This window comes from Coenobita brevimanus, chromosome 14 (genome assembly GCF_032717465.1).
Source record: "Coenobita brevimanus isolate Jiangsu-jjx chromosome 14, ASM3271746v2, whole genome shotgun sequence".
In the NCBI taxonomy this organism is placed as follows: Eukaryota; Metazoa; Arthropoda; class Malacostraca; order Decapoda; family Coenobitidae; genus Coenobita; species Coenobita brevimanus.
In genome coordinates, this window is record NC_136967.1 from 21,093,174 (window position 1) to 21,118,092 (window position 24,919).

Genomic DNA, 24,919 nt, shown 5'->3' on the forward strand with positions numbered 1-24,919 from the left:
TGAAATACTATAGCAAGGATATATAGAGCCATATTGTCTTTATTTCTAGATATTACAATACGTGGCAAAAAAAAAAAAAAAAAAAAAAAAAAAAAAAAAACTTTCAAACCACTGGGCCAACTTCAGGTAGTAGGACTACTGCAACTGTGGGGATGTTGGAGGAACTGGCAACCGTGCAGGAAATGGATGAACTAGTAACCGCGGTGTGAATAGAAAACTGCTAATCATGGAGGAACTGGAGGAACTAGTAAATATGGAGGAACAGGAGTAACTCGAATGTGTGAAAGATTTCGAGGAACTATGCTTCTCATCTTAAATTGGCCCACATTTTTGTCCATTTTCGACATATTTCACCAACCTCAGTGTCAGACAACGATATTGCCAAGGGTCTAATCGCTTCTTCTGCATCTCTTTGTGATTAACACTATATTCTAATGTTCATTTATTATTACAAGCGAGCATTCAAGAGAGGGAGTTGCCAATTTTAGGTTAAGTTAGAGTAAAAAGAGAATAGTAGCTGTGATGGGAATAGAGGAGCTATTAACCATGGAGGAACTGGAGGAACTAGTAACGGTGGTGAGAAAAATTAGTAACTTCAGTAATCGTGGGGGAGTTTGAGGAACTAACAACAGTGGAGGGCTTGGAGGAACTAGTAACTGTGGTGGGATTGGAGGAACTAGTAACCATGGAGGAATTAGAGGGCCAAGTAACCATGGTGAGACAGGAGGAACTAGCATCTGTGAATATCAACCTCGCTGCTCATGCCAGCATCCCACCGGAGATACCTTGAGGCTGTACCACACATGACTGAATCTGCACATACCAACATCGTTACCAGCGACAAAGGTAGATCATACTCCGTGGCCAGCGACTGAGAGAGTTTCACCTTCGGAAGAAGCCTTTGAGAAATCTATAGATAGATATTTCGATATAGATCGATAGATAGATAGAAACAGATACTAATGTAAATCTAAGCAGCCCATTATGTATGTTCATGTATGTAACAAAAAAGTGAGTAGTATTACCAGTATTCAATATTTTATGACTACCTTACGTGATAATACTGTACGAAAATATTAAAATCTCTGTATTCATACAACTGCAGAGTGTACGTTAAATACATAAGCAATATTTGAATCAGGACGAAAGGCGCACAATATATGAGGGTACGTTCACTGAAGTGTAAAAAGGCCAAAGAATCCTTTCGTAGGTCGGAGTCCAGACTCAGACACAGCAATATCTGACAAACGGTTGTAAACACGGTTCCCAGTCTGAACCCAGAAATCTCTGAGTGCACGTGGTATGTGGTCTGGTATTTATATTGATATTGATTTAGTGAGGAATGATAGCAGGGTCACATTCAGGTAAGATGCATGTCTCTTCCAATGATAATAGTAGTTTCGGAAAGGTGGATGTTTATGGCAGGTTTATGAAGGATATTTATTGAAAAATTTGGTTAACTAAGTCGATTGTGAGGGTACTGAAATGTTTGTGCAATGAAGTGTTGTAAGGTAGAATGGGGGATGCAATTTTTGTATGTATATCCGACTCTGGGCATGGACTTGACAGCCCATTCCCTGAGGCCTAACAGTCCTCCTATGTGAGTCACACATTCACATATCGCCATTTTGGCACTAATGCCCACCGTCCATACGGAATACATAGTAGCAATATTTCATTCAGGTTTGGTGTGATGATATGTCTATGGGTCTTATGGAAGATCTGTTTTAACAAAATTCAAGTAATCAACCTGTTCCCTATTTCTTACCCCAGTTTGGAAACGAGCTCTAGCCCCTCCATACCACCACCACCTCTTAACCACTTGACCACCGCCCAGGAGTATGTATAATGCAACGACATGGACTTTATTTTTTTGTGTATGTATATGTTAGGTGAAGGTCGGGGGCGTAGCCAGAAAGATCACAAGGAAGGGGTGGGGAGAAAGATGTTTATAAATTCTTGAAAAGGTGGTGGAAGGTGAGCGAAGCGTGCCTCTGCAGCTGGGGGATCGGGGGGGGGGGGGAGCGCTGTGAGCCTCTCCAGGAAAATTTTTGAAAATTAAGTACTTTTAGGGGCTTTCTGAGACCTATGAAGGTATGTACTGGATTATTTAGACGGTAACTCATTATAGTGAAAATGGCGAAAAATTGAGCAAGAAAATGATTTTGGCTGAAAAAAAAAGAAGCTTTTTTAATTATCTTTATGGAATAAAAAAACAATAATGGATCTGGGAGCCTCATGTGCAGTTTCCATGCACATGAGACTCCCATGGAGGAATTTTAGAGGACCTCTGAGATCATAATAATCTTTGCTAAGTTAGTTGGAGCCTGGAAATGTCAAAATTAATCTTATAAAAGGTGATGAGTTAACAAAAACATATTATTGTGTTCTACGGGAAAGCAATATAATTTTTTAAATATTTCACAGATCTCAATTTTTTTTTTTTTTTTTTTAATGTGAGGAAGAAGGAACCAAAGGCAATGAGCCCGCAATACTGTTCCCTTCAAGAGAAAAACAAATACAAGAGAGAGCCAAATTCAAGAGCCATTCATTTCGAGATGCCTGGACACACTGCGTTAGAAAGACTGGAGATCATAGGAAGCAGGAAATACAGACAGAGGGAGACTTAAATATCATATAACATATTCACAACCACTTCCATAGTCCATACATCATCTATAATTATAAATGTGCCATGCATAGGAATTCTACCTACACTGTTAAACTTAAAGGGTAATTCTTTAGAATACGCTGAACTACTTAAACTTGTCTCCTTAGGATATTCAGTTGGCATACGTATTGTACTGTAACACATAACAAAACTCCAAAAGTTTTGTTGTTGTTGTTTTTTTTCCCAAATGTGAAAAGAAAAATTATCTGATACTTAATTATTCTTTGATAATTTACAGTTAAAATCATTCTTTTTCTGTGAGATTCATGCTGCACATTGCTTAAAAATTGCAAAAGAAACCTTGCGCGTATAATATAGCCCTGGAAGAACGAACAACCTTTCATCATTATTCCTTAGCAGACACGGAACTGAAGTAGTTCTGAACGTGAAAAAATTAAAAAAGCTTTAAGCAGAGAAGTGGACGCATTCCGTTCTTGATATAGAGTGTCTCGCTGACTCACCACGATTCTCTCTCTCTCTCTCTCTCTCTCTCAAAATAAATTAATTAATTAATTGTGATTTATTTATTTATTTATTCACTTATTTATTTTGAAAGATTTTTTTTTTTCAGCCCCAAACGATTTCAAGACCCTCAAGGGGGGGGGGCCGCCTTCTTCGCCCCCCCACCCCTTCGCTACGCACATGGGTCATTGAATAAAAATAAGCAAGATTCTACTGTACTGTACATGTACTATACTTGTATATTCTACCCTGATGTCGTAATTTGGCTGATTCCACTGTTAAAAAATACAATAGTTGTTTTTGTTGTGCTACCCCAGTCTGTCTTATCGAGCAGACTCATCAACCACTTGCAAGCAATAGGAGCGTTCACAAACTCTCAAAATTGCCTGTCTTCACCTGATAATTTGAAAAATAAAAATGTAGTTAACTACACTACTTGTGTGTAAATGTTTCCTCTATCACTTCTTTCATAAGTATAATTTTATGAAAATATTTATTCAAGAAAATGAGGAAAAGAAGCTTCAGTAAGATTAAGTTGAAGGGAGTCACTAAACTGATTAAACTGATCATCTAAACCTCGGGAAAAATATTCTTCGTAGCTTAAAACCGATTACTTACATTCCCAGACAAGTCTTTCGATATACAGTAGTTTTAAACAAATATGACTTTCAGATATATATTGCTATATATAATACTAGCATGAAGTAGTTTGGCTGCAGAATATTTATAGGAATCTTATGAAGATCGTATGCACACGCCCGCACCAAGCTTTCTTGTTGTCTTCCTGGAAACATCGATACTTGGGATTTCGGTCAGCGGCTTCGTCCTCGCATGATTTCAGCTTCATAAAGTGTCCCTTTTTTATAACGTATAGTTGCTAAATTATGTTCTGCATTTCCCAGATGAAACATTAGTCTCTTTGATAGCTAAATAATAAGTGTTTAATATTAAACATGCAGCGAGGCTTCTAATAACGTGTGATGAATGCTAACGGACTGTTTGTCGTTTTATGCTTTCTGGTGACTGTTCTGCATTGATTATTGTAGGAAATCATATTTACAAAATTGGTAGAATAACCAATGATTACATTATTGAAGATTTTATGTAGCCTACTCTTCATCACTAAATATCATGGAAGGGATTTTCGAAAATATATAGGGGGCATGGTACTGTAGCTCAATGGTATGGCGCCTGACTTGGGACCGGTGGACTCCGAGTTTCCATCTCTTCACCCAGTTAATAGAGGCAACATATTAGGCTCCACGTCACCTCGTTATTTCTCTATATGGTTACCTCCCAGCTTTGTATATGGTTTCTTGAGTCACAGAAAACCATATGGCCTGTCAATCAGTTTGAAGCCTCCTGAAGTGGAAAGAAAAATAATGAACGTGACAGGAAGAGAGGAGGACAGACCAAAAAAAAAAAAGTTAGACATGAAGGAAGAAGTAGACAGCACTACATCAAGTGAGTGAATGATGGGCCCCCACCTACAGCCATAAACATAGTGAATATTGTTATTAATGCACTTCAGTAACATTGCCGATTACACAGCTAATACTTTATCTTTTTCTGGATGAGGTACGTCCAAGTTATTATAGTATTCTTTTACAGGTCAGCAATTACACATTCAAACAGATATTATTATATGGTGGATTAATGCAGTTTAATAGGAAAGTACTGTATGTATATAATGCAAATAGTAGCCTACAGGTACTGAAAGCATAGTGTAAAATCATTCGAAGAAACCTGTTTCATAGTTTATCACTTTACACGTAAGCCCATACATTTATATCTAGTACCCTGTAAATGTATGTTATTATGTTGGTATAGTGTTATTCACATCTGGTACCTCTGCCCCGCTGCAGGAGGAGGAGCTGCGTGCTTCGGGTGACCCCAAGTATGTGCACCTGCTGGAGGACCTGCACGTGGAGATCACCGCCTTCGCTGCCCCTGCTGAAGCACACGCGCGTATCGCCTACGCCCTGGCCGAGGTGCGCCGCTACCTGGTTCCCGACAACAATGATGAAATCCGGAAGGAGCAGATCCGGGAGATGGAGCTTATTAGTGACCCACAGGTGGCCGGAGGAGCTGCGGCAGCTGCGGAGGGTGGCGGTGGCGGAGGTGGCGCTGGTGACCGTCCACCTCAGTCACTCACCCCACCAGGTGAGTGTATGTACAGGCAGGTAAAAGTATTCCAAAGTCCAGTTAATGGTTGTGAAATAAAAGAGGGCTACTCCACGGTAACTATAAAAGTATATACCGTACTGTATGTGATTTTATTTAAACTTTTGATCCACAGTGTTGGCGTTTTTATATTAAGACGCTGTGCATATTTTACTGTTTCTGCTGTAGCGGTGTTCAGCTTGGGAAGTAGCATGCAGTTTTTCATTCAAAACTCAATGAAACTTTTACCACGGGCTCCATATCAAACCGTATGATGAGCGTCAACCAGGTTGTCCTCGTGTGGCATCAACACAAACTCTAGGGAGAGGCGGCGGGCGTTCTGACTCACCCCGCACCGATATCTAACAATCTGAGGAATTCGCCGAGCCTGCATGAATAAAGTAGTGAGGGGCGAGAGTGTCGCCGGAGCACTTACTGGGATGGTGGGGTCTCCCTCTGTGTCCCCCTCCCGCCCCTTCTCCTCGCTCTTCATTCTGTGCCCTCGTCTCTGTTACCGCCTATGTACCTTCTAGGCATTATTCTGTGCCCCCTCCCTCCCGTTTTGTGTCATCTTTGTGCTTCCTACATGTGCTTCCAACCCCAGTGCCCCTCTTTCATTTCTCATCTTTGTCCCCCCCCCCTCCTTACTCTTCCAATCTCTGTGTCCCTCTTGTTTGCTCCCTCTGTATCCCTCTGTATCCCCACCTCCCTCGTTGTCCCTTTCCCCCTCTACGCCCTTTCTGTATCCCCATTATGCCCCAGCCCCCGTCTGCCCCCCTCATTTCTTAACTCTATACTCCCATCTCTGTGCTCTTATTACTCTGCGCCTCTCTCCCTTCTTTGCCCTCCTCTTTATCCCCCCCCTCCATTTCGTCCACACTCTCCTCCCGGGCCACCACCACAAGGCTCTAAGGTTGCTTTTATGCGGTGCCGAGCCCATGATCGCCGCCTTTATGGTCAGGGTCGTTAAGCGGGGTGGGGACGGGTTAAAGGGGAGTTCACGGGGGGAAAATTTAGTCAATGACGTATTTAAAAAAAAAAAAAAAAAGGGCATTAGGTTCATTACGGCTATTTACAGGAAGTGTTCCCGACCCTTCTACTATGTGAGAAGCTGTTGCGGTATATTTCGGAATATTCATAATACTTTTAAAAGCATCTAAAAAAGGCCCTGAGTTAACGTACGTATTTTTTTCCACGCGGCCTTACCGTAGAATACACATGAACGCGGATCAGAAAGGGAAAATGAAGAATTTGTATGTAGTAAGTGAGCACAGTATTGGCAGTAGTAAACAAATTTTAAAGTGGACATTAGTAATATAGTGATCTGTATCAAGGAATGCTGCTGTCGAATTACCTGTAACCATCTATGAACGGGTGGAGTTAAAGCTCTTCTTGCCATTGGGTTGGCAGTTTATTTTTGAGGCACGAATCTACCACTGGGCTGTATTCTGACTGGCTTTAATATTTCAGTTTCCTCGTATTTATTGCCGATCCAAATTATGTCGATGTTAAAAAGCAATATAGAACATTCTAGACCATATGCAAGCGCAGCAGGCAAATTAAGCTGCAGAGGAAAGTGCTATGAATTGTCCTATATCAACGAGAACAAGTTTTTTTTTTTTTTTTTTTTTTTTAGCAGTGGGTTTTACGGTCATATTCTTAGTACTGAGAAGACGAAGGTGTATGCAAACCCTCAATGTCCGATGGTCTTTCATGAAATATTGGTGAGCATTAGTTGTGATCAGCATACACGCCACACTGCAAACCACATTCAGCAGCCAGTAAGAAAATCCAGGCAAATTATCCTATCATCATGAGTTTCATGAATAACTGTCAGGAACTTGGGTGGCTGCCTGCACTTTAATCACCTCAGTTTTGTGAACATGGCCATTAGTCCCCGATTTCAGGTTCTGTACACCTCACTGATATCAGTGTCATTACAGTGATTTAGATATTCATTCCCATTTATAAGTCTGATTTTGATCCTGTATCGATATACTCGGAGAGTATTAATCATTATGTAGTGTTCTGTTCGTAGTTTGAAAGCACCATTGCGGCAACACTTAGACCTGCTCTCATTATCGTAGAAACTTCCTCAACACACCCTTTTCTATCAGTTACCTCTGTGTATGTCAGGATAAAATTAAAATCATAAGGATTTAGGCAATATACAAGAAAATATCAAGGTGCAGTATGCCTAGGGATAATAAAATGCTATGGAATATGCGCTGCAAAGAGTATGTCTCAACAGCAGCTGTCATACAGTACTTCAGGAGAGATTACCATGCGTGGGTAAAAGACGTATTTCTTGTAGGTGAATATATTCGTTGACTGCAAAAATTACAATGTGTTAAGCCCTCCATAACTGTAAATGCAAGAGTTAACCGATACTCCCAGTCCTATATGTATGTAGCGGGGCATCTCTGGAGCTATCTTCCGCTGTCTGTATTTCCTTCTGCCTATGACCTCCAGTCTTTAAAGCGCGATCTATCCAGACATCTCAAAATGAGTGGATCTTGAATTAGCCCCCTTTTTTTTTTTTTTTTTTTTTCCCGTTTTGTCCGTAATGACTTCTTTCCTAGCAGCAATTTAATAATGAACTTTTTTTTTTTTCAGAACTTTCATCTCTTTACCAAATGCTTGATGTGCACTTCAGTAAGATGTCTAATTCGCTCTGTTAGACGATGGGTAGTTTTAGTGTCAGTATATATATATACAACAATATTGCATCAATTCTTCCAGGACTGCAAGGAACCTAGAATAAAAATGTTTCAATTGCAGATTCGAGCATTAAAATGTTTGTGATGTAGACCCGAAAGTGTCTTTATGCCACACATAATTTTTTAGAAGCTAATGTACCTAAGTAATACAGTAAAACTGTAGAGACATTATTGCATTTTATATCGTATAAATAGGCTTTACATATTATTTTACTATGGAATTCATGAAACCGTAGCCTAAAGGAAATTCCCTGAACTGTGTAAAATCTTCTGGCGGTACCATTATTAACATACCTAAGATGATCATGCAAGCTGATCATGGCAACTAAAGCGATAGCAGAAATACTGTTTCTGCTAATAAGTGCTGGTATTCGCCAATAGTTCTCTTAAATCTTGATATATGATCATTTCAGTATTAAAAGAGATGTAATTTGTCCACCCGGACTTGACTGAGGTTTTCGTCATACTGCAGGTTTTCACACACACACACACACACACACACACACACACACACACACACACACACACACACACACACACACACACACACACACACACACACACACACACACACACACACACACACACACACAAACACTACCATCATCATCATCATCTTGGCCCCATTTCCCACCCTATGGCAGGGTGATGAGTAGCAACGTCCACACGACCCAAGTTTGCCCAATCCAATGGTCCACGTTTCCATTCTGTCATCATTCAAGCCCTCGGAATCCGGGCTCTATCCTTTCCCCCCCCCCACACACACACATATACTGTACAATATATATAATAAAACAATAACAGTTTTACATGTTATTGCCAGCACTCTAGCAAAATAAAAACTATCACAGTTTTACAAAATTTTATCAGATCTTCTTTGCAATTAGAATCATGTTCTTGTGTTAAGCTGTTTTTACAAATTAACATTCGAGATGGAGAGATGACATAATCAGAGTAGGCTGAAATAGCCTGAGTATAATGTTCTCATTGTGATGGTAATGGTATACCCCCACTGGTGTTGTTCAGTCAATGTTCTGGCGGCCTCTCTCAACGTTGCTTCCTCCACAGAGTTGTTGCCCCCCGATGGTCCAGACTGTCGCGGCAGTGTGGTTGGCCCTGCTCCCCCTGGTCCTCCTCTTCCCCCAGGCCTCCGTGGACGGGCCCCGCCACCCCACCCACGCCTCCTGCCCGCCCACGCCGCCCGAGGTCTGCCACCGCTGGTCAGGAAACTGCCAGCTGCCCTGCCACCCCCCGTGCCCCCTCCACCTGCTAAGCGTCGGGTGCTTTCCATCCTGGACAAGGCCAAACTGGCTCTGGACCACAGCTACGGCATCCACGACGACGACCACCGCCACTACTCCTTCGACACGCCAGAGTGAGTCCCGCCACACCACTCCACACCACACTCCCCACGTCCCGCCAGCTCCCGTGGCGGCCAGTGCTCAGCAGGTTCAGTACACAGTCGCAGGAGCTGCCAAATGTTAGGGTTGGTAAGGGTGTGTCATGCGGTAGCATGCAAGTACTCGCGCCCCCCCCCCACACACACAATGAAGTCCACAACATTTCTAGCCAAAGGATTACGCTTTCGTAATAACCCTTAACTGTATCACAGCTACAGTGCAGGTCACTCTTTCGTTTACCCCACAGTGAGACTAGCCAACACGTCCCTCACTGCACGTCACAGTCTCACCAACACTACACCTAGTATACACTAACTTTCCCCACAACTATAAGAACACCTCACACCGTACATTAAACATCACAGAGTACCTTCTGCAACCCTTCACACCCCACGCAACATTATAGCCTTATAGCCTGTACCTTCATATTTACCACAACACTCCGCACCCTGTCCTGCATGTGCACCCCCACCTACACCGTAACAACACTACGCACGCCGTCTTGCACATCACACTCTCACGTACATCGTATCACATTACGCACCCTAATCTACACATTCTTCATCACTTACACCATAACAACACACAACGTCCTATAGTACATATATATCTCTGTTTATACCGACACAGCACTACACAATCACCTTCCCCTGCACCACAGTAACACCTGACAATCGACCTACTCACAGATCCTCACCTGCACCATAGTGGCGCTATGCTTCCTGCTACAGACATCCCAGACCTACAGTACAACATATAACAACATATTACACTTCACACCCCGCGACACATTCCTAGTCTTAGACCATAACACAGTGCGCGCGCGCGCACACACACACACACACACACACACACACACACACACACACACACACACACACACACACACACACACACACACACACACACACACACACACACACACACACACACACACACACACACCACGGTAGATTGCGTCCACACGATCAGTGGGCATCATAGGTGTCCCAGCACGATATACACACTTGAAAGCATTGTTGCACACGCTCTGTAAACAGTGAATGAACAGTGGGGACGTTGCCTCAGGTCATCAGGTCTGCGCGATTATTTTCCATGCATTTTCCCATTAGCTTACACCAACACCTCTGTTGCCCACTGATCGTGTAGCCAAGCCCTTGCACATGCACCCTAAATAACAGCAAAACAACACTTTACACTCCAGATACACCCACACCAGTGACACCATTACAAACCCTGCTCTGGTCAGCATCACGCTGTAACACTAATCCAACATGGCCAACATTGCCGAGTTTAGTTGTTGTTGTTATTGTGCTACTCCAGTCTGTCTGATCGAGCAGAGTCATCAATCGCAGGCAATCAACTGTCCCTACAGGACCGTCCCGTGCAGTGAACCGATGTTCCCATGCGACTAACAGCGTTTCGACCACAGCGAGGCGCAGGGATTAGTGTGGAAGTCTGATTCCTGGGCGGACGCCGCATTTGCGTCTCTACCCAGTTAACAGGGGCACTATAGTAGGCTCGACGTCACCCTGTTATTTGGCAATATGGTTACTACCCAGCGTTGTAAATGGATTCCTGAGTTACAGGAAACCATTCGTATTGTCAATCAGTGTAGAGCCACCTGAAGTAGAAAGAAGAGTAATAAATAGAGATATGACGGATGGGAAAAATAGGAAGCGAGGATTGTCAATCAGTGTAGAGCCACCGGAAGTAGAAAGAAGAGTAATGAATAGAGATATGACGGATGGGAAAAATAGGAAGCGAGGAGGACGGATACAGCTGATCGCTATCAAAGCCCTTTGCTTGGTCAGATGTCACAGATATCCAAACGGTTATCATTTTAAGATCTTGCTGTTTGACATCTATCATTTTGAATGACTAGACTCTCAGCTGAAGTGGGCACTGACGAAAGTCGGTTATTAGTCAGCACTAACCTCATGCAGATAATCGTCAACCACTATTACCTTAACTTGTTATTTTCAAAAATGTTAATCTTTGACATGTATTAAGCTACCTCCTACAAAGTGTTGAAAAGGAAGAACAGTACGAACAACACTTAGCATCACGTCCGCCTGAAACTTTATTAATTTCCCATCTCTCACAAGTTAGTGATTCATGCACAGCGATAGTCAGAAGTAGCAACATCTTTTATGCTCTGTGCGGACCCTCATTTTCATACTACACTTAATTGTCAGGAACTACAGTACGCTGCCTAATGGTTCTTTCAAAAGTGCTTGTAGTTGTTAGCTAGCTTGCAGAATTACATTGCTGTTCTTTCATCCACTTCTTTATCTCATCAGACATACATTCGTTATACTGTATTTGATGCGCGTCTTTCATAACTGTTCCTCCTCTCCTCACGTTTTCTTTCGTTATTTCCTCTTTGTTGGTCTAAAATTATCTTTGATGCTTTATTGTCCTCTGTTTTAAAAATATATTCAGATGTGTTTGTATAATCCTTTAGTTCTCCCTTTTTTGAAGTAGTCTCACAGCTTTGTTTTCCTTTCTCATGTCAATTGCCATGTCTCGCATTTGGCTTGTTTTCCGTCCTCTACCCAACTCTGCATCTTGAATGATTACTCATACTTGGTGCTTTCTCACTCTTTCCACAGATACTCTTCGTCTGACTGCTTATTTGATTTATGCTTTTTCTATTCCTCATAAATTGGATATCTCTGTTATCCTTCCAGCATTCAGAAGGATCATTCCTCGAAGAGCTGACGAAAGCTCTGTGCAGCTTCCTCATTTGGAAAAGTATCACCATCATCACCATCATTATTACATCCATTCCAAACTAAAAATGGGATGAATGTCTCTTGAGCTGAATAAAAGGCTTCTGGAGATGGCAGGAAAATAACAGAATTAAGTTATCTTAATATATTTAGGATTGTTGTAGTCGTCTCCTGTCTCCTCCCCTCTCAGTTTTCCCCCTGTTCGGCGTTTCTCTTCCATTTGCCTCTCAGTTAATCATCTCTCTTTGGGTTTCTTCCGTATGTTATATTCTCCCTCTCCCCTTCCTCTGCTCCTCTTCCATTCCATTTCCGTCTCTTCGTTTCTTCTTCATTTTTCCTGCTTGCTCTTCTTCGTTTTTGTTTTTTCCTTCCTGTACTTTTCTAATTTCCTCACCACCCTCGCCCTCTCTCTCTGGCCCGTCTCCTCTCCCCCTCTCCCTTCTCTCTTTCTCTCCTTCTCACTATCCCTCTCCCTGTCCCTGTCCCTCCATGAGCATTTTCATGTCTTTGCTAGGAGGCTTTTGTGCAAATCTGAAATTCTTGCAAGAAATGAAATTCACAACTGGATTATTTTAAGTCATATTGTGTACCTCCGTTGTCCAACTAAAAAATAATCTTTTGCAGAGACAGGTGCAGTGTACCTAAACCACTGGCTTTTATTCTACATAGTACAGTGTGCAGATTTAAGCTCCTCTCTTCCTCTTCATTGCCCTCTCTTTCTCACATGTCTTCGTAGATGAACCAGCACATTCTCCTGCATACCACAAAGCTACCTCCCTCTGCCTTTTCGCCTTCCAGTCTTCCTTCCTCTCCCCTTTGTCTTTTCCCTTCCATTTTCCCTTCTGCTTTAACATTTCCTTCCCTTTCTTCCTTCCATTCCCGTCCAACTGCCCCCCCCCCATGTTTCTTTCTTCACATTTCACTCATTCTTTCCCTATTTCTTCCACTCCCTTCCGCACTACTGCCTTCCGCTCGGGACCACAGCACACCTAGCCTGCCACCCATCAATTAGCAAACTAACTCAGTAACGAAGTGTCCTGTAATTCACTTGTGTCAGTATCTAGCCAGGTAGTCTTTGTTCTCCCTGCCTCCCCTTCTCTTCCTCCACTTCCTTCTCCTCCTGCACCTCCTATCCTCCCACTGTATTTCTCTTCTTCCAACAACTTCCATGTTCCTCATCTGCTTGCTCCTCTTCCTGATCATCCTCCTCCTGTTCTTCCTCCTCCCGTTCTTTCTCTTCCTGTTCATTCTCTTCCTGTTCTTTCTCTTCCTGTTCTTCCTATTTTTGTGCTTTTTTCTACTGCTATTTTTCCTCATCACCGTTCCCATTTTGTTCGTCTTTATTCTTCGTCCAACTACCGCTGTTCTCCTCCTCCTCCTCCTCCTCCTCCTTTTTTTCCTTGCACTTCCTTTTCCTCTTGTACTGCCTTAATCTTTTTCCATTCTCCTTCCTGCTCCTTCTCCTCCTGCTGTATCCCTGCCCTAAAGCTACTTTTTCCCTCCATCTCGTCCTCCTCTTCCTACTTCTTCTCTTCCCCTTTTTCTTCCTCTTTCTTCTCTTCCCCTTTTTCTTCCTCCTTCTCCCCTCCCTTCTGCTCTTCCTGCTAGCGGTTACCATTCTGCCATCCTCTTCCATGCCACACTCACCGTTTTGTCCCAGTCATTTGGTTATCACGCAACAGACTCTTTTGATGAGGGCAGTGCTGCTTATTACCTGAGGAGTGCAGGCCGAGTAAACTGTCTCGTGGCCGCCTCTTCCCTAGCGTTGCATTCTAGCTAACACCAAAGTATTTTATACAGCCGTGAGGTAGACATATTATCCCAAGTTTTAATACTGTCAGTGTTAACCTTTTCCTGATTATAACAGTGCTGGTGTTCTAATCAAGAAGGGCAGACGATTTTATCCAGCTGCGAGCTAGTACAGGAGCATGATATTGATGAGTGAAGAAATAGTTTACCAAATAAATTCCGATGGTGGAACTTTTATTTTTTTTGTGCATATTAAATGCTAACGATTTCATTTAACAGTAAGAAACACTATGAGGAGAAAAGGCTACCAAGTACAAAAGCACTAAATAGTTGCGGTATCATGAACATCGTAGTATGGAGTGTCGTTGAAGTATACGAGAGTGATATATCTTGTGTTTGTAAAGCCTTGGGGTATGATTGACTGAATGGGCTACTCCAAGACTCACCCGCATCTAAAAATATCCCGTGTTAGGCGACAACATTCAGCCGATGGTAGGACCCTTCAATTGTCGCCTGCTAACTGCAACCAAGGTATTTTGTTATATTAGGAGAGACATTTCGATCTGGAGGGTATAGATATAGCCTTCATCAACCCCTACACCACTAGAGGACTAATCTTAACCACTTCAGTCCAATGATGTGTTTTGCATATCGTTCTTACGGTCGCTAAACAACTTTTTCAGCTTTAACGGAAATGTTCAAACTGGAAGGAGTAGGCTGTGGCCGAGGCGGTAGAGTGGTGTCCTGTAGCCCTCATGGACCCTAATTCAAATCCTATTTAAGGCAAGGTACAGTTTAAGGAATTGAATTTCGTTAAAGCAGACTTTCTTGATGTACCATAAGACCCTGGGACATGCCATAAAACTACACCCTCTAATACCAATACATCAGTCTTGTATGAGACAGCTCTAGCATGTATTCAATATGGACGGCAGGTGTTTGGACCCTAGCATGCATTCAGTATGGACGGTAGGTGTTCGGGCCCTAGCATGTACTCGTATTAAGTATGGACGATAGGTGTTCGGGCCAAAGTGGCTTGAGGAGATGTATAGTACATAGGAAGACTGCTGGGCCTCAGGGAATGGGCTGTGAAACTTTTGCTTAGGTTGGACATAAAACAGAATATTTTACCTCTTCACTGCAAGAGGTCTCGCTAAAGCTGATAACATTATCTGCAAGTAACAAGAATAAACCAAAATATATGTACTCGGAGTGAAGGGAAATTAATAAATTCCTCTGGGAGAAGTTAGAATAAGAGGAAAATGACATCCTCGGACTTCGGGGGGAGGGGTCTTGCAGCTTTGCCTCTTTCTACATTTGTCACTTGCCTGACTTGGACGTTCGCAACTGTTCAAAAACATTCTTCCATTAACTTTCTAACTCACAAATTCAGTCTCTCATACACGTACATATATCCAGTTTCATACACTTTCTCTCGGAAGATTACTGTGATTCGTCTCTTCATGGAGTATGGTCGTCAGTACCTTTAGTCAGGCACGTTTGACCTTTCACACACGGCTTCGACCTTCATTCACTCGTACTGTTGCCTCACAATCGTTTACAGTTTTAAATTTTAGCTCACACATCCTACCCATCGTCGCGCTTACTTCTCTCACTCACTAGTTCACACATCATTACATGTCCTTGTCTTCGTCACACACAAATTCATACACTAGCACACGTCCTGGTTTTCCTTACACACTTTTCTCATTCACTCTCGAAGTCTCTTAAACTCAATCCAGGATACCCAAAGCATTCACTCTCATTATCAGAAATAGCCTACTCCATCCTACATCCATCTTCTCCCTCTGTCCCATCTCTTACAAACAGACTCTATAGGATACCCAACTTTCCCGTTTGCTGTCGTTTCTCATGCTCACTGGGAATATTGCACACTCACTCATGCACTGTCATACTCTCCATTTCTCACTTTCCTCTCACATACTCACAATTTCTCACTCTTGCACATTCATACTGTTCTTCCGACGCTACAGTTTCACAGATTCAGACTTAAATATTAAACTTTCCATCTCGTTTTCCTTCCTCACATTCACGTACAGTGTCACATCACATACTCGCCCTTTTACACTAGCACTGTCCCTCTTACTTTTCTGCCACAGACTCACAGAATCACTCTGGGACACTCCACTCCTCTCTTTGCTCTTCTTCCCCGCACTCATCCACGGTATTACACATATACTCTTATCCTTCATCCTCTACACTCTTACTTGTCTCACCCTGACAGTCTCGGAAATTCACTCTAGCAAGCCTCAAACTATCACTGTCTCTTCTTGCACACTCATTCTTTCCCTTTCACTTTTCTCTCACACTCACTCAACCTCTCACGCCCACTCTCCCTCTCACTGTCCGTCCTCACACTCACAATATTGCACGCTCACTATTGCACATTCCCTTTCTCCCTCTCACAATTTTTTCTCTTACATTTACTCATTCTCTCCCACCTACTCCCTGTCACTGTCTTCCCAATACCACTCGCTCACTTTAACACACCCACATTTTCCCTTCCACATTTTCTCACATACTGCCTTAATCTCTCTCATCACTCAGTCTTTCACACCCACTTTCTCACTGTCCTATCATTATTACTCCCTCACTCGCTGTTGCACACTCGATTCCCTCTCATGGCTTTTTCTCGCACACTTACACAATCTCTCCCACCCACTCTGCCTCTCACCCCTACTCCATCATTTCTGAGCAGCATATTTTCCTCCTTCCCTGGGGCTGCGTCCATGACATTGCATCCATGTGTTTAATCCCTTCACTACGGAGACTGCTTCTATATGTCATCCTCCCTGCAACCAGGCGAGATCATGAAGCTTGGCAGAGACCCTTGTTGTGAGTAGCTACGAAGCAATAGTTATTCAATCTTTCAGTAATATTTTGCCTTTGAATTTTGATACTTGACTCCGCTACGCTGTTAGAAAAGGCGCAATTGAAATCCCTCGTTGTGAAAACTCAGGTGCATTACCCGCTAACCATTTCACTAACAGAATCCCATAATGTCATTCATGCAACCATCAAGATTTTTTTTCAACTTTGTAGAGGCCCCTCGTACTGAAGGACTGAAAGTAACTGGGGTTTGGTCAAGGGGAATAAAGCCAATATTTTCTTGTGTCAGACTTTGTGCAAGAATTATTATTATTATTATTATTATTATTATTATTATTATTATTATTATTATTATTATTATCATCATCATCATCATCATCATCATCATCATCATCATCATCATCATCATCATCATCATCATCATCATCATCATCATCATCATCATCATCATCATCATCATCATCATCATCATCATCATCATCATCATCATCATCATCATCATCATCATCATTCCTTTCGGCACCTTCACCTCTTGGCCATGACTTACAAACTTTATACATTACATCAGCTAACATCTAAAAGTTTTATTCAACCCAGAGCAACGGGCAGTAGCATAAATGTTAATGCGCGTGACTAATAAGGAAAACATCCAACAAATATTCTCCCACACAACGACACGCAACCGTTGAATGTACAGTCCGAGTCCTTTTTTATCTGGGCTAAATGACACACACCACAAAGCCAGTCAGGAGAGAGAACGTGTGTGCTGGGCATTCCCCAGGTCCTGTCCTCCCCACTTACTGTTTATTAATCAGCCCATACACCACTGACCGGGCTAATGTATGGCTCGGCCTGCACTATATGTGCAGGGAATCTTTCAACGAACGAACGAACGGGAACACACCCACACACACCACAAAGCCAGCCAGGAGACAGGGCGTGTATGCTGGGCAATCCCCAGGCCCCGTTTTCCCCCTTACTATTTTTTACGTCAGCCCAAACCCCACTGACCGGGCTAATGTATGGCCCGGCCTGCACTATAGGTGCTGGAAATCTCTAAACAACAACAACAACAACGGGAACACACCCACCCACCCACCCACCCACACGTGCTCGGCTAAGGGTAAAGACTGTTTCCATTTATGTTATGATTTAGCACTTAGAACTTTGTTATATATTTCATGTAGCCAAAGGCCAGAGGATCTCACATAACTCAGGGAAACCAGTGACCACCAGAGGGTTACAGTTCAGCATTAGGGAGTCAGCTTCAGTCATCCATCCTTCATAATTTGTACGAGTGAGTCCCAGTTTATCCCTGAAATTCATGGTCTGTTTCCGTTGCACATTTTCTACCTAATGCTTTTCGCTGTAACATATATTTCGTTTTGTTTGATGGCAGTACAGATTTCGAAAACTTAGCAAGACATAGAAAGAAACATAATATAGAAAAGCAGCAACGTCTGTAGGTTCATTGCACAGTTTTTATAATCTTATTAATACTAAATGCTCTTCGTTTTGAGGAGTTTTCTTTTTAGTGGAGCTTAAAGTAATGATTTCCATAACTAAATCAGACACTGAAAGAAGCATAAATTTGATGAAATGAAACGGATTGATCTACTGTGCGTCCATCGCACAGCTAATGCCATCTTCGTAACGCAGAACGCTTTCATCTTGAATATAGTTTTTCCCTCTTATTAATGATGCTACAGATAAACATTATGTAATTAAGCTGGATGTAAAAAAGAATTATAATTAATTCCTTCAGTGCAATGATGTTTCCTAATTATATTCTTATTGCTTCTGTCTTGAATATTTCTTTCACTTTCAGTCATCCCCTAATACTGGAGAGGTCGTCGAAGAGTACATCTACTCCTCCAGTTTGAAAAGCATTTCCCATGCTGAACAAAAGTGTCTGTAAACAGCACGAGTTAAAAATCAAAAGCGGTCACTATGTTCACATTTTTCAGTTAATCTTCATGGAAAAAAAAAGTCTCATGATTTCATTCAGCTTAAGATACATTTTTTCAAACTGGAAGGGTTAAAAAGTTTCTTCATAAACCAGTTCATTTGGAACGATCTTTACTAATCTGAATAATATCGTCTGGGAGCATAGGCAAGAATTAAATACAGGGGACGACCGTGTACCGAAGGAGTTAGCCTCTACACCACGAGGGGAGTTGGTCTCAACCCCTTCATTCCGTTGACATACCATGCAATTTTATTGTGTACAGTGGATCACTCATTAAGTGAAGGGGTTAATGGAGATCGAGTCTGGCCCCTCCAGTTCGAAAAAGACTTAGAATATATACCGGTATATATATATATATATATATATATATATATATATATATACCTAGGCTGCTTCCCCCAAGGAAAGGGAGGTAGCCGAGACAGGACGACTCACTCTCCATTTACTCATCCATTCAAACACATTTATTCGCATCTTAGCCCCAGAGGGGAGAACGGACAGATCCTCACAGCATCACACCGCACAAGGGTCAACTGCGCAATGCAATCAGTGACATCCACAGCAGGGCCCGACAGCAGAACTGGTTTACCCCTGCCACATCATAACAGACCCATCCCCTTACCATAAGATATCGAGAATGAAATGAATAATGCATCATCGGGGAGAAGTTAAGTTGAATACAATCGTTACGCCGGAGCAAGAATTAAACAACTACTACATTGTTATACGGAAGAGATTACTGTAACACGTTTGCTTTAACCTGACAAGGATCCCCAAACCCTTTCACCTCAGTTGATAGTCTAGCGTAGTCAGATCAGAAGCTCTGTTTGATAATGACCAGGGAGACTCATTCCTACCTCATAACCGAACCTAGTAGAGTTTCATACAATCACGGCATAACATTCGAAATATGGGAGTGGTACAGTTCCATCTGATGAAAACAAGCCAACTATAGACACTTTCTCACCCTTTCACTACAGGTATCTCGCTTAAGTTAAAGAATATTGCTTGCCAGTATCAAGAAACGAAAAGAAAAAGATACTGGTGTCAGCCCGAAGGACCAAAAAGTTTTTCCTCTCTCTCTCTCTCTCTCTCTCTCTCTGTCTCCATCTCTCTCTCTCTCTCTGTCTCCATAGTACGCTAGCAGTCGCCTCATTCCAGAGTTCCCCCTGAGTTTCTCCGACCAAAGTGCCTCCCGGCCTCTGCATCACAGTTTATCTCCCTGCCTTTCCACCACTCCATGTACTCTACCTGCATCACGCCACCCTGTCTCTTCACCTCGTTTTCGATCTTTTGGGCTGTACTTCAAGTGGTATTGTAAGCTTTGCAACATATTTTACTCAGCGATATGATCCTCACCTAACACCTCGGTATCCTTTTGTACGTCAATGATGCAGAGAATATCGATACAAAAACGATGTAAGTAGCACAAAAAAGCTTGTTCAGGTGTAATATGAAAAATAAATCACTTAGGATGAGATGCCACGAAACTTCCTGTGCGACTTGGAATACCACATAAGCTCCGTATCCCAAGTGACATAGGAGGCTTCGTGGCATCTCATTCTAAGCGATTTATTTTTTTATACAATACGATTTTAATATTGATATAATTTGCAACAGTAACATGCTAGAAAATATTTCAGCGTATACATGCTGAATAAGTCGCTAACGAAGAGCTGCTATGAAGCCTCCCATGCGGCCCCACACTCTCACATGTAGTTTTCTTATACAAATGTTAATATACTTTATCTGTTATTCCCTCATTTAACTTCCAGTCTCATCTTCATCGTATCCATTATATACTGGCGACTTAATTATTCCATAGTAATACCATAATTGTTAGTGCGGAGTACACCTGGTGGTCTAGCGGTCTGAAGTGCCTGTGAGAGTGGTCATATATTGTGCACGAGTAGGCTAATGGCGGTACGAGAGTTACCTGGACATGTGTGGTTAATGTTCGGACACCTTCTCTCAAGCGTTCATACCTCATAGGGGTCATATGAGATTGACTAGTTCTTTTCATCAGTATGAAGTTGTTTTGATAGCCTACTAATTTATCTCTCACAGTCGAAATAACTCTTAGTATTTAACTACAACAAACGCCGTATGCTTTTATCAATCAGAAAGTAAGTCAGGGTGACCTGAGAGTGTTGATATTTTCATCATTAACCCCCTCACGATCGGAGGAAACAACTGTAATAGTATTTTCTTTTTAAAGACAGGTGATTATAATCAACTAAGAGTGAGCTGCAGTAGCCTTAGTGTGTTAAAATCCCTGTACTTCAAGCAATCTCTCAGCATTGAGGGACTCCCAAATGCCAGGTTACATTTCCCACACTTAGCTCGCCTCAGCTTCCTTGATCTGGCAGCGTCCCTCCCTGCGGCCGCCTCGCTCAATCACAGCGGATCCTGGAACACACATCATTCAGGAGGGAGGGAGTGAATTATGATCCAGTCGCACTATCTCTCACAAGCGACTGCGGGCGTGATCGATCAGAGTCACACAGTAGCCAATATGTATCACTGTGCTGGTGATGGAGGGGTGAGGACCTCGAGCCATATATATAAATTGATCTGAGCTTCAGTTGTATGTGAAGTTGCATGTTTATACGTTTGTCCTTCACTCATACAGCTGCCAGGCACATCACAATCATACAAGAGAGAACATGAAAGTGCAAAAAATAACAAAACGATCTGTGATAATAGTCATATGGAGAGTTATTTATTCTGTGTGATTAGGGTCCTTTATACGTATGACCCCAGGGCATCGTGGGTGAGTGATTGATGTTATGGATTGTTATGGCTTATTGGAGCCTGCAAATGCAGTAATACGAAGCCTATGTCCTCAATGGGCCTGGCACCCCCATTCCCCCCACACGGAAATTAAGCGACGCGGTATTCATAACCATCCGTCTATTTGGCTTGTTAATGGGCTTAGTTATCACAAATTACGCAATGGCTGGATACTAGAGGGGATGGGCTGAGCTCTTGATGTCTACTTTTTGGCCTTGATATCGTTAATTGTGCAGTATATGTCAGGATGGTTCCACTGCGTTCGTATATTTATCACGTAAAGTGGGAGTTGGGGGGGGGGATAATTTGGTGAAGTACACTGACTGTTAATGAAAGGGGACGACGATCCCTGAGGGGATTTCCATATTGCTTAAGCTCCTCAGTCCGATGACTTGCTGTTGCTGTCTCCAGACAGTTTTATTAATCAATGGAGACGCTTTTCGAGCTGCAGAGGCTAAATTCAGGATTCATTTACTGTGTCACAAAAGGTCTCCCAAAAGATGGTGAAAAGATACCTGGCAAGAATAAGTCAGCACGATACGTCATCGGACTCTAACCACAAATGATTTCTTTCTTCCGAATAAACTTGCCTGCTGTCCGTGAGAAAGAAATATGTATGTTTGAAAACTGGAGTGAAAAGACTTATATCGGTACGTCCTCCCAGAATACAAAGTACATGTTACCACAAAATTCAGACAAATTAGAACACACACACACACGCACGAACACACACACACACACACACACACACACACACACACACACACACACACACACACACACACACACACACACACGCGGAATAACAAGGCAGTTCGTCACTGTATCCATGTATCCTCAACGTTTAGGCTCCTGTGACCCATGCTCAGCTAAATAAAATCATCTGTTTATCTCTGTTTTGTCAGACTTCTCAATCCTGAAAGAGGTGGACAGAAGCAAATAGCCTCCACGTCCCCCTGTTCTCTGACATGTGGCTGTCTTCACTTAACTTGCACACCCTTTTGTCATACATCTGTCTACCCAATCCCTCCATCGCATAGATGCTTTCCCCTCCCCCCCACCCCGGCTTCACACACACACACACACTTTTCTAGTCAGTCTCTCATTCTCCATCTTCTTCACATGGTCAAACCATCTTAGAGTATTTCTCTTACCATTTTCGGTTACATTTTCGTCAATACCACAATTCTCGTTCCTCATTTATTTGTCTTTCTCTCCATGCAACTCCACTTCTAATCGCAGGTAATTTATTTCCACTGCTCATACACTTGACTTGTGTCCTTCCAACAGGGTCCGAGTATCACTTCCATATGTTAGTGTTCACAATACTGCAATGCAGGGACATTTTTACTTCTATGCTCATATCCCCATTCCTTGCTACTTTTTTTTTTTTCAGTAAACCAGCAATCTTAGCTATCTTTCATCTAGCAATATCTAAACTAGGGTTGTCCCGAGCATGTGTCTAAGTGTTTATGATATTAAAACTCCTAGGCTCCTTGATACCCACTCTCAGCTGAATAAAATTGGCTGGTGTCAGATAAATAATATAATAGAGAACTCGTAATCCCGAGAGGTTAACTGACCATATTCTTCTTGAAACAGCTGGCTAAGATAAACACGATGATGATCATGGTGATGATGATGATGATGAAGGAGGCTAAGTTAATCACAAGGGATACTGAATTGGGAGGTATAATCGAATTCACAGCGTAACTGCAGAATTATTCTTATCACAAAAAAATGTACTTTTTATTTCCTTGCTAGGTGATGTGATAATGCCTAGATCTTATAGATCTGGAAGAAGTTACCTAATGTCGTCCTTGTTAGCGCCATCATGTATAGGGTGCTCTCTTAAGCTCATTAATTTTACCTGTCAGATTCAATAGTAAGATATTATAAATGACCTCCTTGGGGTGACGGGGGTATGAAGAAAGACAAATTGCTTTCATTTTCAAGGGAGCTCTCTAAAATTGCTGCCAAATAGCAACAGTGCATTGTCTGTTATGTCCGCGGGGTGATGGGGTTATGGAAAATGCAGATAAGTGACAATCAAGGGTGCATTCTGAAGCTGATATACATAGTCAAATATTAGCAGCAGTACAATGTATATTACGTCATTGGGGTGAGGGGCTTATGGCGAAACCTGATAAGTAATGCCCACAATGTGTCGCCGTCAGTCGCGGCCGCGCCCTGGAAGTTTTGGCAACACGGACACCCGAGAGTGATTAAGAGTGACGTACGAGGTGTTCAATAAGCCATGCAACTCCCTGCCAAGATACACTACCTGCCACACCTTACTAAAATCAATAGCTTCAGGAGGAAACCGAAAATAATACATGCTACATTTGTTAAGTTCTGTTGCCTTTGAAAACGCTAGAGATAATATACGTCGTCAATTTTGGTCAATAGTCATCAGTATAATTTATACAGAGGATACCCCGAAAAATACACGCTACGTCAGCCGAGGTAGATTTTCTTATCTGCGTAACCTAGAAGGAGGAAACCAGAGCAAACACATGCTAAGCAAGACTAGGTCGACAGATTTCGTTGTAATTCACTCAGAGGAAATCATAGATGTCACTACAGTATGGGTCTATATCTCTCAGAATTACTTAATACAGGGACTACCTGAATTTAGTTAGGTTGATAGTTATCCAGTCACATATAAAGAGGAAACCAGATACAAAACACGGTACATTAGCTCAGGCCGACAGTTCTCCTAGCACAATGATTTATGTGGAAAGAACCAGAGATATCACACGCTGCTGCTGTCTGTATAATTTTAAATTGGACACTAAAGATAATACACACTGCACCTCTTTACTTGTCTGTTTATCAATGTTTTATAGTAATAAGAGATACAACACGTTACAGCAGTTCAGGATAAACTTTGTAATTTATGCCAAATATTGTCTGGTTTAGAATAAGTTGTTAATGACCTCCTACATGAGGTTAAATGACTCATTATGGACAGTAAACCGCATCGCATAGTACACATTAATACTGTACAGGTACATTAGTTAACTTAAAACGAGTTAGTTTTATGTGTACCGGAATTTTTGCATCATCGGACTATTCTGGACATACGTACAAAAACAATGTTCATAAGTACCAATACACATGCAGCCAGAAACTTGCGTTTTTATCGCTGATTATAACAATTCTCCAGTATGCAAAGCTGTGTAGTTATTGCAGTTTTCAGGGTTCATTGAGTGAATCAGCTGTATTCACAGCTTTTTTGTGACAATTATTAACCTAACCAAAGTTTTAAGTGAACCAATAGGTACCTTGAATAATCCTACTTTTCTACGATGTTTTCAGCCAACTTTACCAAGATAATATCTTTACTGTATAGCACACACTTAAACATCCTACTCTTTGTACATGTTATGTAACACTGCGTAATA

At 42.1% G+C, this 24,919-nt stretch overlaps 1 protein-coding gene across 1 annotated transcript in view; it reads left to right on the top strand.

Annotated features, from left to right (window-relative positions):
- The window catches only part of LOC145390093 (uncharacterized), an 85,430-nt gene that overhangs the window by 48,850 nt on the left and 11,661 nt on the right, over positions 1 to 24,919 (top strand). Inside the window, exons 4-5 of the mRNA XM_080265159.1 lie at positions 4,999 to 5,296; positions 9,043 to 9,391. Coding sequence (XP_080121285.1) covers positions 4,999 to 5,296; positions 9,043 to 9,391 — 647 coding nt within the window. The remainder of the gene's footprint in view (positions 1 to 4,998; positions 5,297 to 9,042; positions 9,392 to 24,919) is intronic.